The sequence below is a fragment of the Pagrus pagrus genome (assembly GCF_965226575.1).
Source record: "Pagrus pagrus genome assembly, chromosome: 11".
NCBI classification, from domain to species: Eukaryota; Metazoa; Chordata; class Actinopteri; order Spariformes; family Sparidae; genus Pagrus; species Pagrus pagrus.
The window spans coordinates 13457114-13471660 of NC_140195.1; the positions used below are offsets into that span (position 1 = coordinate 13457114).

The 14547-nt window shown below is 42.4% G+C and overlaps 1 protein-coding gene across 2 annotated transcripts in view; it reads left to right on the forward strand.

Moving 5' to 3' along the window:
* Positions 1-14547, forward strand: part of LOC311264577 (poly(rC)-binding protein 4-like) — a 42641-nt gene that overhangs the window by 15648 nt on the left and 12446 nt on the right. For both annotated transcript variants that reach the window (XM_084365572.1, XM_084365573.1), the window contains exons 3-8: positions 3173-3362; positions 3589-3612; positions 5549-5581; positions 7801-7917; positions 12393-12524; positions 13865-13993. In XM_084365572.1, the coding sequence (XP_084221698.1) occupies positions 3255-3362; positions 3589-3612; positions 5549-5581; positions 7801-7917; positions 12393-12524; positions 13865-13993 (543 nt within the window). In that variant the 5' untranslated portion in view covers positions 3173-3254. The remainder of the gene's footprint in view (positions 1-3172; positions 3363-3588; positions 3613-5548; positions 5582-7800; positions 7918-12392; positions 12525-13864; positions 13994-14547) is intronic.

Genomic DNA, 14547 nt, shown 5'->3' on the forward strand with positions numbered 1-14547 from the left:
GTATTAATAAGTCTTTTTGAGCTATGCTAGTGGCACATCTCTAGAGATAGTGATGTTGGTCAGTCGGCTGGTCCAGGCTGAAATATTTCAACATTTTCCTGATGGGCTCGTACAGACCTTCAGGGTTCATAAAATTTAATAACTTTGTTGATCCCTTTTATTTTCCTCTTGTGCCACCATTCATCTGCCATTTTATTTTTTTGTGGAATATATCGACAGCAATGTTGATGAATTGCCATGAAATTTGGTGCTGTTTCATAGAAAGATGACGCACACAAAAGGCTTTAATGAGATACTAAAGGAAGACTAGAAAGTAGAAAAAAGAGTTGCACACTGCAATATTCATTTTTCTTTTCAACTGATGACCAAATGTAAAGACTCAAATTCTACAATACATACAATATCCAAAATGTTAAACATATATATTCTGGGTAGAAGACAAAGCTCTAAATGAACTGATTTAACTGATCACCTGACTTTTATACTGGCACCATTAGCGAGGCAAAGCTTTCTCTTATCCAGTGGAAAATCTTACCAGCCACCAGATGGGTTGAGATTATGTCCAGACATCTATGGTTCCCAGGTGATGTATCCGATTGACTTTATGACTTTAAAGTGAATACTTACAAACAGGCGCGCGCTTCCCTAAGCGTGTTAGCATCCTGTGGTTAGCATTCTTTAGCTGAAAGTCAAGTTAAGTCAGGTCAGTTTTATTTATTTAGCCCTATATCACAATTTTTCACAATTTATTGTGCTTAGACCCTCGATTCAGAAAACTCCACTGTGCCAAAGTGCAACCGACCTGATACCGTTAACGTGGAGATAACGACGCACATTTTAGACAGACTCACCTGGATGATCCGGAAGTTGCACTCAGTTGTTCACATTAAAAGTGCCAGAAATAGTTGTGTCAAGAATGAACAAACAGAAAACTTGAGAGAGAAGCTCAAGGTAAAAATCTTTCTCACCTCCACACCGATGGCAAATCGCAGCATGATGTGGGTGTGGATGTCAAATTGCCAATTTCAAGAAGTCACAGAAACAGTTGGACACGGCCCACCCTGAGCTGACGTCAGACAGGTGTCAGGGGTGAGGGGAACTGGATTTTTTTTAAGTATTTGACCATTCAACAAGCACTGCCGACAGAATGTTCTGGCAGCTTTGGGCTTGTTTAAGTAAAGATGCTGAACCCTCTCTGGATTCAGCTTTTCTGATGTGAGGATTTGCTGCTTTTCTGTGGTTTATGTGACGGTAAACTGAATCTGTTCAGGCTTCGTTGCTCAGACAAAATAAGACATAGGAGGACTTAGGTCGTCTTAGGTTACCAGGATACTTAGATCATCATTTTGAATCAGTTAATTGAGAGAATAAAGTAAAGAAAGAAAATAAACCTTAATTGGAAGCACCTGTAAGCATTGGGGAGACTGTCATCGCCTTTGACTTCTGCTAATCACGAACATTGACAGTGTACCTATATCATACATGTATCTACCTCCCCTGTCCACGCTAACAGATGTAAACAAATATAAATCAATAATCCCGTGAACTAATTAAACACGTCACGCTGAGTTGGTGAGCAGCCAGTTATCTTACACATTAATCATCGTACCGTATGTCACATTACTGACAGGCACCTAACCGCTTCCACATTATCATTCTTGGTTCGGTGCAGATGCTTCTTGTTTGCTGTTTGTGTCTAAATTCTGCTCCGTCTTCCCGTAACAGTTTTTTTTTTTCTTCCCTCCGACTCACTGTGATGGAGGAGATAAAACCAGGTCCCCAAAGAAACTCCAGACAATTTCAGTTTTATGAAAAAATTGAATTTGATTAACTTTGCATGAATCTCATGCCACGCTCGTCTGAAAGTAAATTTGAAAAATTCACTCAGCTCACTGGGAGTGAAACTGCTTGTCAGTTAATGAAGGCAGTGTGTTAGTCATCAATGGCCACCCACAGTCCACTACGAGCCCGAAGCTCACAGCGCGGACACTGCTGGTGTTTCTGGTCAATATCCTGCACACACTATGGTCTTCATCATGACTTTGTTCTGAATCGCCATCAATATCCCCCCTGACTCAGACTACTGACGATCCTCACAGAGATACTTGATTTCAATGTGTGCTTTGAAAGGGATGTGATGCTGTAAATGTGTTTGGTTTTAGCTTCATTTTGGTCCTCAGTTCATCTGAATGTATTGACCTGCGGCCCTTTGTTGATGTCGCCCCCCCTCTCCACCCGTTTCCTGTCACTATTTGCCTGTTCTGTCAATAAAAGCTGTTAAAAATTATTAAAATAAAGTGGTTGTCAACAAGGCTTTAACTTTTGATCGCTGAAAATATGATTGTCGTTTTTAGTCATCTTATATTTTTAAGTTAAAAAATAAACACATTTTCTAGTTAATCCTAAGAGAAGCTCCTCTCTCCCACAGAAAACACCGCTCCTGAAACGCCTCGTCAGTAGTCCCGCCTTTTAATTCTGTAACTTTGTGACATCACACTACGTCACCATGTCAGACATTTGCATAATTTATGCTTAGCAGCTAGTTAGGCACGTAAGAATTGATTTAGCGGTGCTGGCTCAGGCGTGTGTGAGCTGACCAATCAGAACAGACTGGGTATTCAGGAGGCGGGGCCTTTAAAAGACCAGAGCTAAAACAGAGCGCTTCAGACAGAGGGGGGATACAGTGCTGCAACAGTGAACAGTTTGAGGAAACAGATGTGTTTTTTGAGCACTAAAACATGTAAACCTATTCTAGTTGTTGTGAACAGTCAAATAACCATTTACCAAGTGTTACCAACAACTTAATTTGCTTCACCATTATCTCTAAAACAGATGTCTGTGCACATAAGACTAATCGCACCAACACACATGCACCATTGTCTGCTTCTGTAACAGCAATATTTTAATATCACGTCTGGAGTGCACATTTTGACGTCTGTGGTTCTTATTTTTTATTTGTTAAAAAGTGTTTCCACTAATGGCAACCAAAAGCAATTAATTGGGTGCCAATGGCAACCTGGCAGCCATTACTGTTGGGTCCTGTAAAGTACAAGCATGCAGTTTCCTGGAATGGAAGGCCATTAGTTTTAATAGTGGCTCATAACGTTCAGTGGATAATGAAAGTTACTTTTTGAAATACTTAACATTTTATTTTATCGTTTTCCTCTCTCAGTGCAGCACTGAAGGACCTCGGAGAGCCAGAGAACGAGTGCTGGCCTTCGTCTGACTGTGTGACCAGCGAATGAGCCTTGTTCATGCGTCTCCCTGCGTGCCACTCCCATATCACTATGAACTGTGAGCAGGACTTTGGAGAAGGGGGCTTGGGAGTGACCCTCACACTACGACTGCTCATGCATGGAAAGGTATACGAGCCTCCCGCTCACATTGTTCGTGAATGAATGAATGCATGCATGCTGCAGCCCTCGGCGCTCTCTTGAGCACAAGATTTGTCCCAGCCTCATAAAGTATACACCATAAATTTACAGCATGGATAGATAACGAAATATTTCTACAAAGATTGGAAATGTGTTTTCTTTTTAAAACATTGTATTTAGTGTTTGTAATTATTTTTATCTCCTTGTATTTTAGGAGGTCGGCAGCATCATAGGAAAGGTGAGAATTCAAATTTTTATTCTACTACACCAGCCTGTTCTCACTCCCAACGCATCTAATGCAGCAGCCTGGTTAGTGGCCCCGCTCCTTTAAAGCTGCTGCCATATATTTTGGGGGTGGATGGGGCGATTGGGTGGGTCTTTCACAAGGCTTTACGTCTGGAGAACTGGAGCTCTGTTGCGGTTTGTGACCAAGAGTCAACAGTGGTTGCTTTTAATTCCTGTAATAGGTTAACGTGATGTGATGTCACGAGACTATATGTAGTTATTTGAACTCAAAGTATGACCTTTTCCTAAACATAACCAGGTAGTTTTGGAGCCTAAAACAAACCAAACTGCAACGTTAATAACATTCCTGAAGTCATAATATGTCATACTATATGAACTGTTTGTCAGACCGGTGTCAGGGGTGGGTAGAGGGTCATTTAAGAAAAAAAATGGAGTATGATAGCAAATCATCAGCCTTTACTTATTTATACATGACATTAAGTATAAGTATACGAGCATGGTACTCTTGTTCATACATGTATAATATGACAATCATCAACTACCTGATTAAAAAAAAGCTCTTATTTGCCCCATCTTCCTTCCAACATTAAAAAAAGACTGCCAAACTGCCATATTTGACGAGTTGGGAGTGAGAATGTGACTACACATATTTCTACATGTATATAAATGTATCAATCAAAGAAACACAATGTTCCTTTATCAGATGAGGTCAGTGTATTGAAATGCTCTGCCTGTGTCCAATCACATGTAAACCAGCAGCTATCATCTATCATTCTCAGCTTACCGATGCCTTTTTTGTGGATCCATAATAAGCCACTGTAGAATAAATTCCCTCAAAGCCCTGTAACAAACAATTGTTGTTTCAAATCCTAAATGTAATTGCCTTAAACCAACCCTCTTAAGACCGCGCCACCGCGTCCACCGCCGCCACCACCACCACCCATAATGCAACACAGTAATCCATCACACAGAAACATTAGTGCATTGACTGCAAGCCTCCTGCTGAAACTGAGCTCCAAAGACATATTACTGTTGGCCCCTTGTGAGCCCTTTAAGTGTCTGTTAAGAAGGGCCTGGCTGCTCCATGTTGCTTCTGCAGCTCCCACAATCACGCCTTGTAATACAACACCTACAAGAGATGTCAATAGAAGAAAGAACAGGGACAGACAAAAATAAATGAGTTGAGAAAATAAAGAGTGCCGCGGAGAAAGATGTCACCATGGACGCTGCTCCACAGAAATCGAAACACCTGAGACAAAACAGAGAATGAAAAGAAAAAGGGAGAGAAATTGGGAGATGAGCTTGGCACATACCGTACACCTCGGCACAGAGAGGCACTTGATCTGCGGTGCTTGAGCTAATAACTTGCCCCTCCAATCCCTTTTTCCCTTCCTATCTCTTTCATCTCTGTATCATCAATAGAGGACCGGCACCAGTGCCACATTGGACTATATATAATACGTTTTCCTAGAATCTAACATAAGTTAGCCCAGCGTGTGAGATGATGGATGGAGTGGATTCGTGAACGTGTGAGCAGAGGTGCGACAGCTCAGATGGACTTAAGCCAAAAAAGGAGAAGAAGCAATCTAAAAACCAGCAGAGGATGTGCTGCAGTGTGACTCAAGTCTGACAAAATGTTCTTGTCCCTGGCAGGAGGTCTTCACACACACTGCATGTACAGCCATTACAGCAGGTGTACATCTCCTTCAGACGCACAGATGTATTTGATGTATCTGCAGTGCAAAGGATACCACTGCGATAGACTGCACAATGAAACCCTAGCTGAGATTTGTTCTGCTCAATTCCAATCAGACTTTCGTGGCTTGAAGTGGAAGGTTTCACTTAGAGGTCGAGGACACTGTGATGCTTTTCAATCCGAAGCACATTTGATTCTGTTTTAAAGCTGTCCTTCATCTTCTCTTTTCCAGAAAGGAGAGACGGTGAAACGAATACGAGAAGAGGTAAAGTGTGCATCATTTAGTGTTGCTTTCAGAGGAAGACGTCTCATCATGTGCATTAGTGTTAGCATGATTCACTTTCTGCACAGCCTTTGTACTATCTGCTGGTATTGTTTTGTGGTGTATCTGATATCACCGTGTTGGTGTTGTTCCTGGAACATCATAATTAATGTTGATCATTGTGTCGACTTAGAGGTCTGACGCTGGAGCACGTCATCGTGCCTAAATAACTTACAGGGGAATTTCTGGTATTTTTAAACCTGGGCCCTCTTATCCCTATATTTACATGTTTTGTCATGTAAATGATTCACTCCAACAAAAACAGCTAAAAAAAGATCTGGAATCGGTCCAATACATTGCCTCAGCTGGCAGCTGCGACACAGCTGCAATGGCTCAAAGTGCATTACGTAAATGATTCCTATAGAGATAGACCTCTTTGTGTTGTAACTAGAAACACAAGTCTCGTCCCTTGAACGAGACTTGTGTTTGTGATAACAAAATGGATCTCTTTTATTGAACAAAAAGGTCTTTGTCAAAAAAGCACTCTGAGTGGATAAAACTTCGACAGTTGCCCCAAAGGACGAAGTTGATCAACTGGACTTATCATCTTCTGCCCCTTTCAGTTCCCTGTCGCTGTAAACACACGTTTGAAAGGATAACTTCACCCATGTGCATGTTTTTCTAGTCTTTTTCTCTGATTATTATAAAAACTAGCTGTCAGCTGCGTTGATGGTCCCGGAGCAACATTAATTATGACGCTCTAGGAACAAGATCAACAGGGTGATATCAGATCGTACATATGTTTGTATTTCCGTGACTGGCTGTGTAAGCACACTTTGTTCCCTGTTTTTTTTATTAGATGACTCTGCTTTTTCTCTGTCATTGTTGGTTCACTCAAGAGAAAACATAATTCAATCTCAGAAGGCCTCTAATGCTGCTCAGGCTTTCTGTATGTATTAATAGGCTCAGTACTCGCTGCCTGTTTGGGAGCTTTGAGTCTGAAAAGCATACAGAACAGGTACATTGTTCAAATTGCCTTTTGGGCAATAACGACACCTTTTCAATTTAAATCCTCTCTCTCTCTCTTTCCATCACTCACTACTCCTCCTCTACAGTAGCTGCTCTCTCGCCAAATCCCTTTTCTATTCCTTTTCCTGCTTGAAACAACTTCCTTTTTCTCTGTCTGCCCCTCAATTCGCTCTTAATAAATCTCAAGGGTGCAGCCAAACTCATGCCGCTTGGTTAACTCTTTGTATTAAAAAGTAATTAGGCTGACACTGTGACAGCACACTTGATTCTTTCTGTGTGCTGCTAAGGTTTTGCTTTATGAGGCAGAAGGATAAACAGAGGAACAGTGAGGTCATGGGACAATGCAGCCCTGCAGAGCTGCTGGATAAACCACTCACCCGTGGTAGCCATCCATCCATTCATCCATCCAGCCAGCCAGTTATGGCTTTTGTTACTTACCGACTGTATGAGCCTCATCTTGACAGTCACTCCCCAGGCCTTACAGCTACAGTGGGAGCATGACTCACTGGAGTGAGTGGAGAAAAAGCCCCAGAGGTCACAGCACTGTCCTGTCGCTGTGACTTTTACTCAGGGAAGTACAAGGACACAAAATGGAGGAGAGGAGGGCAGGAGATTGATCGTCTGAGGGCAATGCCCCGAGGAGAAGCTCTATTAGATTGTCAGTCTGAAACAGAGATGAGCTGTGTAGCTTTTAGTCTCACCTCCTTTACCTTATGTCACTTGACCTTTCTGTGTCTGTGGCCAATTTGAACTTGACATTTTGAAATCTCGCCACAGGAAGATTGAGAGAATAGTTTTAGTGAAGTTTGAGTTTTGGGAAATATGTTTGTTTACTCTCCTGCCAAGAGTTAGATGAGAAGATCAATACCACTCTCATGTTTGTACGGTTAATATGAAGGTACGACCAGTAGCCGGTTAGCATAGCTTAGCATAAAGAGCGTAAGCAGGAGGAAACGGCCTGTGGACTACAAAACTTAACAAGACCTACTATCGGTATGAGGCTGAGCAGATAATAACTGAATTTTCATTTTTCGGTGAACTGCTGGCTCTGCTGTAGCGTCATTTTTAACAGACATGCTTGAGAGTGTATCAATCTTCTCATCTTAAGAAATTAAATAATCATATTTCACCCAATGTCAAACTATTGTGTTAATGCTGGCCATTAATCAACCCAATGATCTCTCTCCCCACAGAGCAGCGCTCGGGTCAACATCTCAGAGGGCTCCTGTCCAGAGAGGATCATCACCATCACCGGCTCCACAGACTGCGTCTTCAGAGCTTTCACCATGATCACATACAAACTGGAGGAGGTAACTGCAACTGGAAGGCATGCCACTGATTGGCATCACATACTGTATGAGTGAATTCAACCCATGTCTCCATCTCCCATGATAAACCATTATAAAAGTGTCCATAGGACTGATCAAATGTCATTGTATGTGTCTTATGCAAGGTTGTTATAGTTAATTTAAACTAAACACTAAAACTAGGTGTGAAAAAGCATTTCAATCATCCCACATTATAATAAAACCAACTAAAACTAATACTGAAACCGGAATGGCACTCAGTAGAGCCCATACCTCCCCCAAGGCCCATTGAATTTTAAGCCACTCATAACTGCTTAACCATAATTTAAGCTCATGAGATCTAGGTCTATTCTATTAGTACTCATTTATAGATACCAGCCTAAATATGCCTTTCATTAAGACCCAGTCATGATTTTCTGAGAAATTAGCAAAAATGTTAAAAAAAAAACACCTTATCTCTCATTTCTTTTGCAAAAAGGGATCCAAATGCAAGACACACCGAGGCAGGCAGGTAAAATAACAAAAAGTGAGCTTTGATGAAGAGTTGATATACAAGGTCCACAATGCAAACAGCAAAAGGCAGGCAAAGGAACATCCAACGAAAAAGAAACTAGAGAAATACTTAACTGAAAAACAAACCAGAAGCCATGGAGAACAAAGCGGGAGCACAGAAGACACATGAGGACCAGGGAACAGGCACAGGAACACAGGAGACACAAACAACCAACAAAGAATGAGGACAAAACACAGGCTTAAATACACAGAGATGATTAACTAATGAGACACAGGTGTACACAGAAAAAAAGACAAAGGCAAGAAGTGGGAAGTAAAATATGACCACAAGGATTTAATCTACTAGATAAAACAGGAAACAACTAACCAAAAACCCAAACCATCACAATCTCGCAATGTTAAAGACAGCGAGACCCGGATAAGTCTCTTTATCCAGATCCGCACCAGAAGTTAACGGGGTCTATTCAAGACCGAGACTCATCCGACATCCAAGTCTTGTCGACGCCTGTTCAGTGGATTTTGTGTTATCATGCTGACAAACCAACAAATAAACAAACGGACATGGGTGAAAACACAACCTCCTTTGGCGGAGATAATAAAAGCTGAACTAAATCTCAGCAAAAACCACTCTGGAAACTTGAAAACTGAATACGGAACAAAAATTGAAAACAAATAAAAAGTAGAATAAAAAAATACCAAAACTGTAATAACTCTTGTGTGTAACAAAATGTTTCACAGAGGAAACCAGTCAGAGTTTCGATAGTTATCAGAGTCTCGTTGGAGTCAAACTAAAAGACGCCATTTAACCACATTATTAGAAGAAATCATTTCCTGAGCTTCGTCTCAACATTACCACTAATGTGCTTTCATCACTATCGATTATTCTCTAAACTGAAGTGATGGAAGGAAAGAAATTCAGCTGTGTTTCAAAGCACTTGATGCGCTTTCAGATAAGATTACACTGCGGATGAAAAATCGGGAGAAGTGGACCGAGCTGCTGTTGTAAAACCATTTTGACGATTGTAACCGGACATGACGTGACGCGTGTTGTACAGTAACCTTGTCATTTGTTTCTCCACTGCTTCCCGTGAATGCATTAAACCCTTTACTGGGGAAATGTTGCTAATTTGTACCTGTTAATGAGAAGGATTCGCGTATCGTCTCATCGTCTGCTAATGAGATATAGATGACAGGTCCCGTATGCTATTAATCAGCGTGGTGACTGTCCAGCAGTGCGCTAATTAATACGGTGGAATAAGAGCTGTCCTTGCTCTGATTTAGCATCACAGCAGACATTGGCAAGGAAACAGGTGCTCCCCGCGCAGGTCGACAGCCTTCAGTAAACACACGCTGGCTGCGAGCACAGCGCAGTATTCATTAAAGATCTTTCACTCTCACCTCTCTTCAACCCTGAAACTCTTGAGTTTCCATGGCAACGTGTTGGCTGACCCGCTGCGAGCCACTTCCACAATAGTTGAGTTATTGTACGTCTAACGCCTTTAATTAAAAACAAAGGGGGAATAATCTGATTCTTGGGCAGTGAGCACTAAGTAGACTTGGCGGTTGTTTCTGTCTCAGTAGTTTATGATTACAGGAGCGCAGGATCACTCAGTTCTTTCATTTGGCAGGTGATCACATGTGTGTTTTATGGGTGATTTTTTTTTTTTTTTTTTCTCACCCACATGAGAGCAAAAGCACACATTTATGCAAAGTGATCTGATAGCCTTGAAAGAATACCCCAGTAACAAAGTAAATGCACAACAGCGTGAAACTACACATGTATTTTGTTCCCAGGTGTTCGAGAAACAGCGTGCATGAAAGCCGAATAATCTGTCTGTATCGGAGTCCTTATCCCACCAGCAATACAATATGCTTTAGGGATTTAAGCCCAGCGACTCTTTTATGTGAGCAGCGCTCGTGTAACGCCCTGGCTTATATCGTCCAATTTGCTTCGCGGATGGCAAAGGGAAGTATGTGAACGTTCGCAGTCGTTAAGATGAGGGTCATATTTTTAGATCAAATCAAGAAAATGACGCCCAGAGTCTTGTGATTGTACAGACGAGCTGCGTGCCCCTCTTCTAATGAGACGAGACGTCAGAGTGGCTGATCCGCCTCACTAAATATAGACACGGAGCAGAGAGGCACAAGAGCCACATCAGAATATGCTTTTCAAATTTAAAGTTCACAGTTACTGGAAACATCACGGGGTATTGTAAAATCCCTTGAAGTTACATATCCACGCTGTCCTTTCTCAAGTTAGACTTTGCTAGAAAAAAGAAAAAAGTGGTTCAAAAACGAACAGCATGCTTTGCATTCTGTCACACATTTTGTTGTGGGTTGAACTCTGATGGGAAGAGAGACAGCGCGGCGTATTTACATTTCAAAGCTTCACAGAGGCACACTGTTCATTAATTAAAGCTCAGTCTCCACCCACAGCAGAGCACACACAGGATGTTTGCTACCTGCACAGAAAAACACCCATCAGGTCATCGAGGTTCTTGATCCAGATACTTGAAGCGACTAAACTTACAAATACGTAGAGATAGATTTTAAAATCATCAGATGTTGTTAGCTGCACGTGTAAAGGAACCTTTGAACTTCACTCCACCGAGTTCTTGGTATTATATACGCGAAGAATCGTGTCATTACATTTTGTTTCCTTGAAGTTGTTTACCTTTTAAATGTGATATCAGTCAACATTTCTGACTGATGACACATATCTGTGAATAAACTCTGCAGCTGTAGCGAGGAGACAGTGTCCGCAATGAAACTCCGTGATGGACGATGACTTCGTTGTTCGGGGCGTGGAGGGTACTATGTGTTCTTTTAGGTAGCGTGTCCCCTCAGAGTTGCTTTAAGGCCTGAGTTAGCTCACAGCTCTAGTCACCGCTGTTTGTCACTGTCGCTCTGACACACTGAAATCACCCAGGTCGAGACACCGTCACGTTAATGCAGTGAGCAGCAACAAACTTCTTTTCATTTTCTCTCCCACATGTTACAAATGCCATGAACTCTGTGCCTTCCAGTGGAGGGCCTTTTTAAAATGACTTCCTCTATCATCCCAACCCTGTTGTGCAGCTCAAACAAACAAGACATAATGTCTTAATTAGTGAGCTTTAAAGAAAAGTTTTTAGGTCTGTGTAAAGTCTGTTTCCTCAGTTGTTATTCTAAGCTCGGCTAACTGGCTGTCACCTCATATATTCATCTAACTCTCAGCAAGAAAACACACAAGTGTTAACCCCAAAATGTTGCAAGAAAAAGAAGTAAGCAAATAAAAAAAGAAGTGAATTACTGTTTATGTGACCTCACATCACATGGATCTGACTCCTGCTAACATCTTTCATATAACTCCACTCATTCAGTTGCTTTGAAAAGATCTCCAGAGAAAAATCTCAGGGTGACTGGGTTCGGTGTCCCTACAGCAGGAAGGACATGTGGACAATGTACCCCGGCTCAGTTTTATGCGGCTGAGTTAAAGGCTCAAAGGACGATTTGCTTTCGAGCGGTGCTGCAATTGATATTTCCCCTTTCATGGAGAATATTGCAGCTCGTATGAATGATTGAACAACCTTCTCAGACCCCTCCCTGAACCGGGCTTCATACTGAAAGAGCTGGAGGTTAATTATGCTGTCCTGCTCTTTGCTCCGTCTGCCGCCCACCCAAGGCTCCACCTGCCCCCTCCAGTCTGGATCCCATTGTCTGTTGTTCGGTTCATGTTGATGCGGTAGAAACTGAGCTTGGCTGTGTTGTAAATACTTCTTTGTCATTGTTTTGGATTTTGAGCTATTGCTAACAAGCAGGGATATGATGACTTTGCTCATCATAATGGCATGATTGGAGTTAATACCCTCCAGTGGCTTTTGTCTCCGCCTTGACCCCTGCTGCCTGATCGTTTCCTCTGGGACTCTCTTCCCTCTTCCTGCTGACTCTCACCACATTTCTTCTTTCCTCATATCTCCGTCCAGGACCTGACTGCATTGGTGGCCAACGGCACCATCAGCTCCAAGCCCCCAGTCACCCTGCGGCTGGTTATCCCTGCCAGCCAGTGTGGCTCTCTCATCGGCAAGGGAGGGGCCAAGATAAAGGAGATCAGAGAGGTGAGCAGCCAGAACACAAATCTACTCCATCCTCCCCGTCCTTCGCTTCACAGGCTGGTCCTGCACTGAAATATGTAGAGAACAAATCTGCTCCTGGAGATGAGGGGAAGAAACTGCAGCTGGAAGGGAGAGATATTTCTTCTGTGCCACAGTTCTGATGTTTTTAGGCCTCCTGCTTGCACTCATACATTTTAGGTAGATGTGCTTATTCAGAATCACTGCGAGTTCATATATTTTGATAATAAGTTTAGAAATATGGTGATTATATTCATTTACAGCAACAAAATGACCTAAAATAATGAATGTATGAATAATTTGCCACAGATGATAACATGCAAATTGTGTTAGGCCTACAGGTGAGTGACAAGAAGGAGAGTTTACATATAATCAGGATGCTAACGTGTGCGCAATGACAATCTTAACATGCTGATGTTTCGCATGTATAATGTTTGCCATGTTCCCTCCTCTGGAGATGGTGAACATGGCAAACATTATACATGAGGAGGGAATCCTCCTCTGGAGACCATGAATGTCTGTACAGAATTGGATGCAAATCCAACCAACAGTTTGAGATATTTTAGTCAGAAACGAAAGCGGTGGTGCCTGCACTTAGCATGACACCTGACTTAAATTGGATTTAGACTATTAAGGCAGGAAATTCGTGAGGCTAATGCAGCCCGAACGGATCACTTAACACAAAACACAGTATGACTCAGCAGTGGCAACTTTGAAAGGGAAAAACTCCTGACTACGATGAGGCCCAGTTGAAACGTTAGGATTAAACTCATCAGATCTGTTGCCAGAGAAGTCTGACACTGTAACATTATCTCTGTACCGATCTACAAATAGAGTCTCTCTCATTTTAGCCTTTACCTTCATCGGTAATGGCATCCAGTCGATTTCTGCGGTTAGAGGGATTTTCTTGTCTTGCTCATAACCCAAAGTTGCTCTGTTAGTTTGGTTGACTCACAGAAACATCTTGATGTGACGTGCGTGGTTCAACAACCGCTTCAAAGAAACCCTGCAGTCTGTCAGACATCAGCAAATGTAGATAATTCTTAAGAAGCACTCTCTCTTCCCTGCAGGCATGCTATATTAGGAACATATCTGCTAAAACTTAAAGAATTACATTTACTGACCATGGGCGACTTTTCATTTATCTCTGACCTGACAGGACTTGATGTTAAGCATGCTGCTCTTTGAGGGCGGGTGGTAAAATACTGTATGAGGTCAGCAAATCCGGCAGGAGGACACGGAAAGAAGCCATGCCGGTGTAATCACGACTTGTCTTATCTGCGGCATCAAACTTAATCTTTTTTTAAAACCCCTATCATTTGCAGAGCACTGGAGCTCAGATACAGGTGGCGGGGGATTTGCTGCCCAACTCCACTGAGCGAGGGGTGACGATATCTGGGAATCAGGACTCCGTAATCCAGTGTGTCAAGCTCATCTGCACAGTAATCCTGGAGGTAGGAAGCATACTATTCCTCTCTCTGCTCCCCACACCCACACCTAGCTGACATTTTGTCAGAGCTCAGCTGCTGCAGCTAGGTGCAGGAAATAATTACTGTTGACATGCATGTTTCTTTTCTACCAGCGTGCATTAATTGTCTATTCCACTGCAGCAGAAGTTGATGCATTTTTAGCGGGCTGCGTTGGTCTTCTTCGTTATGTAATGCTGCCTATGACAGAGTTACGTATTCAGAGTGCTGCTGATCGTGGATTCTGTGGCAATTGTCTTCACCTAACGTAGGAAATGTCCAGAAAATACGCTTATTCTTTTGGATTGCTGTGCTTTAATCTGCCTGGCCAGACCTCGGATGGAGTCGGAAGGTGCAGCTCTCAGGCCGGGGCTCAGTAGTATTTGAGAGGACACTAAGCTGCTAACAGAAAACAAACTGGCCTGCAGCGAAATCTGTCCACCTTTAGACAACAGCTCTCTTGAGAAAATCGAATAGGAGATGAGAGCAAAACAACCCAAAGCACAGTTTCTCCCTGTGTGTTCATGGAAGTGCACAAGTCC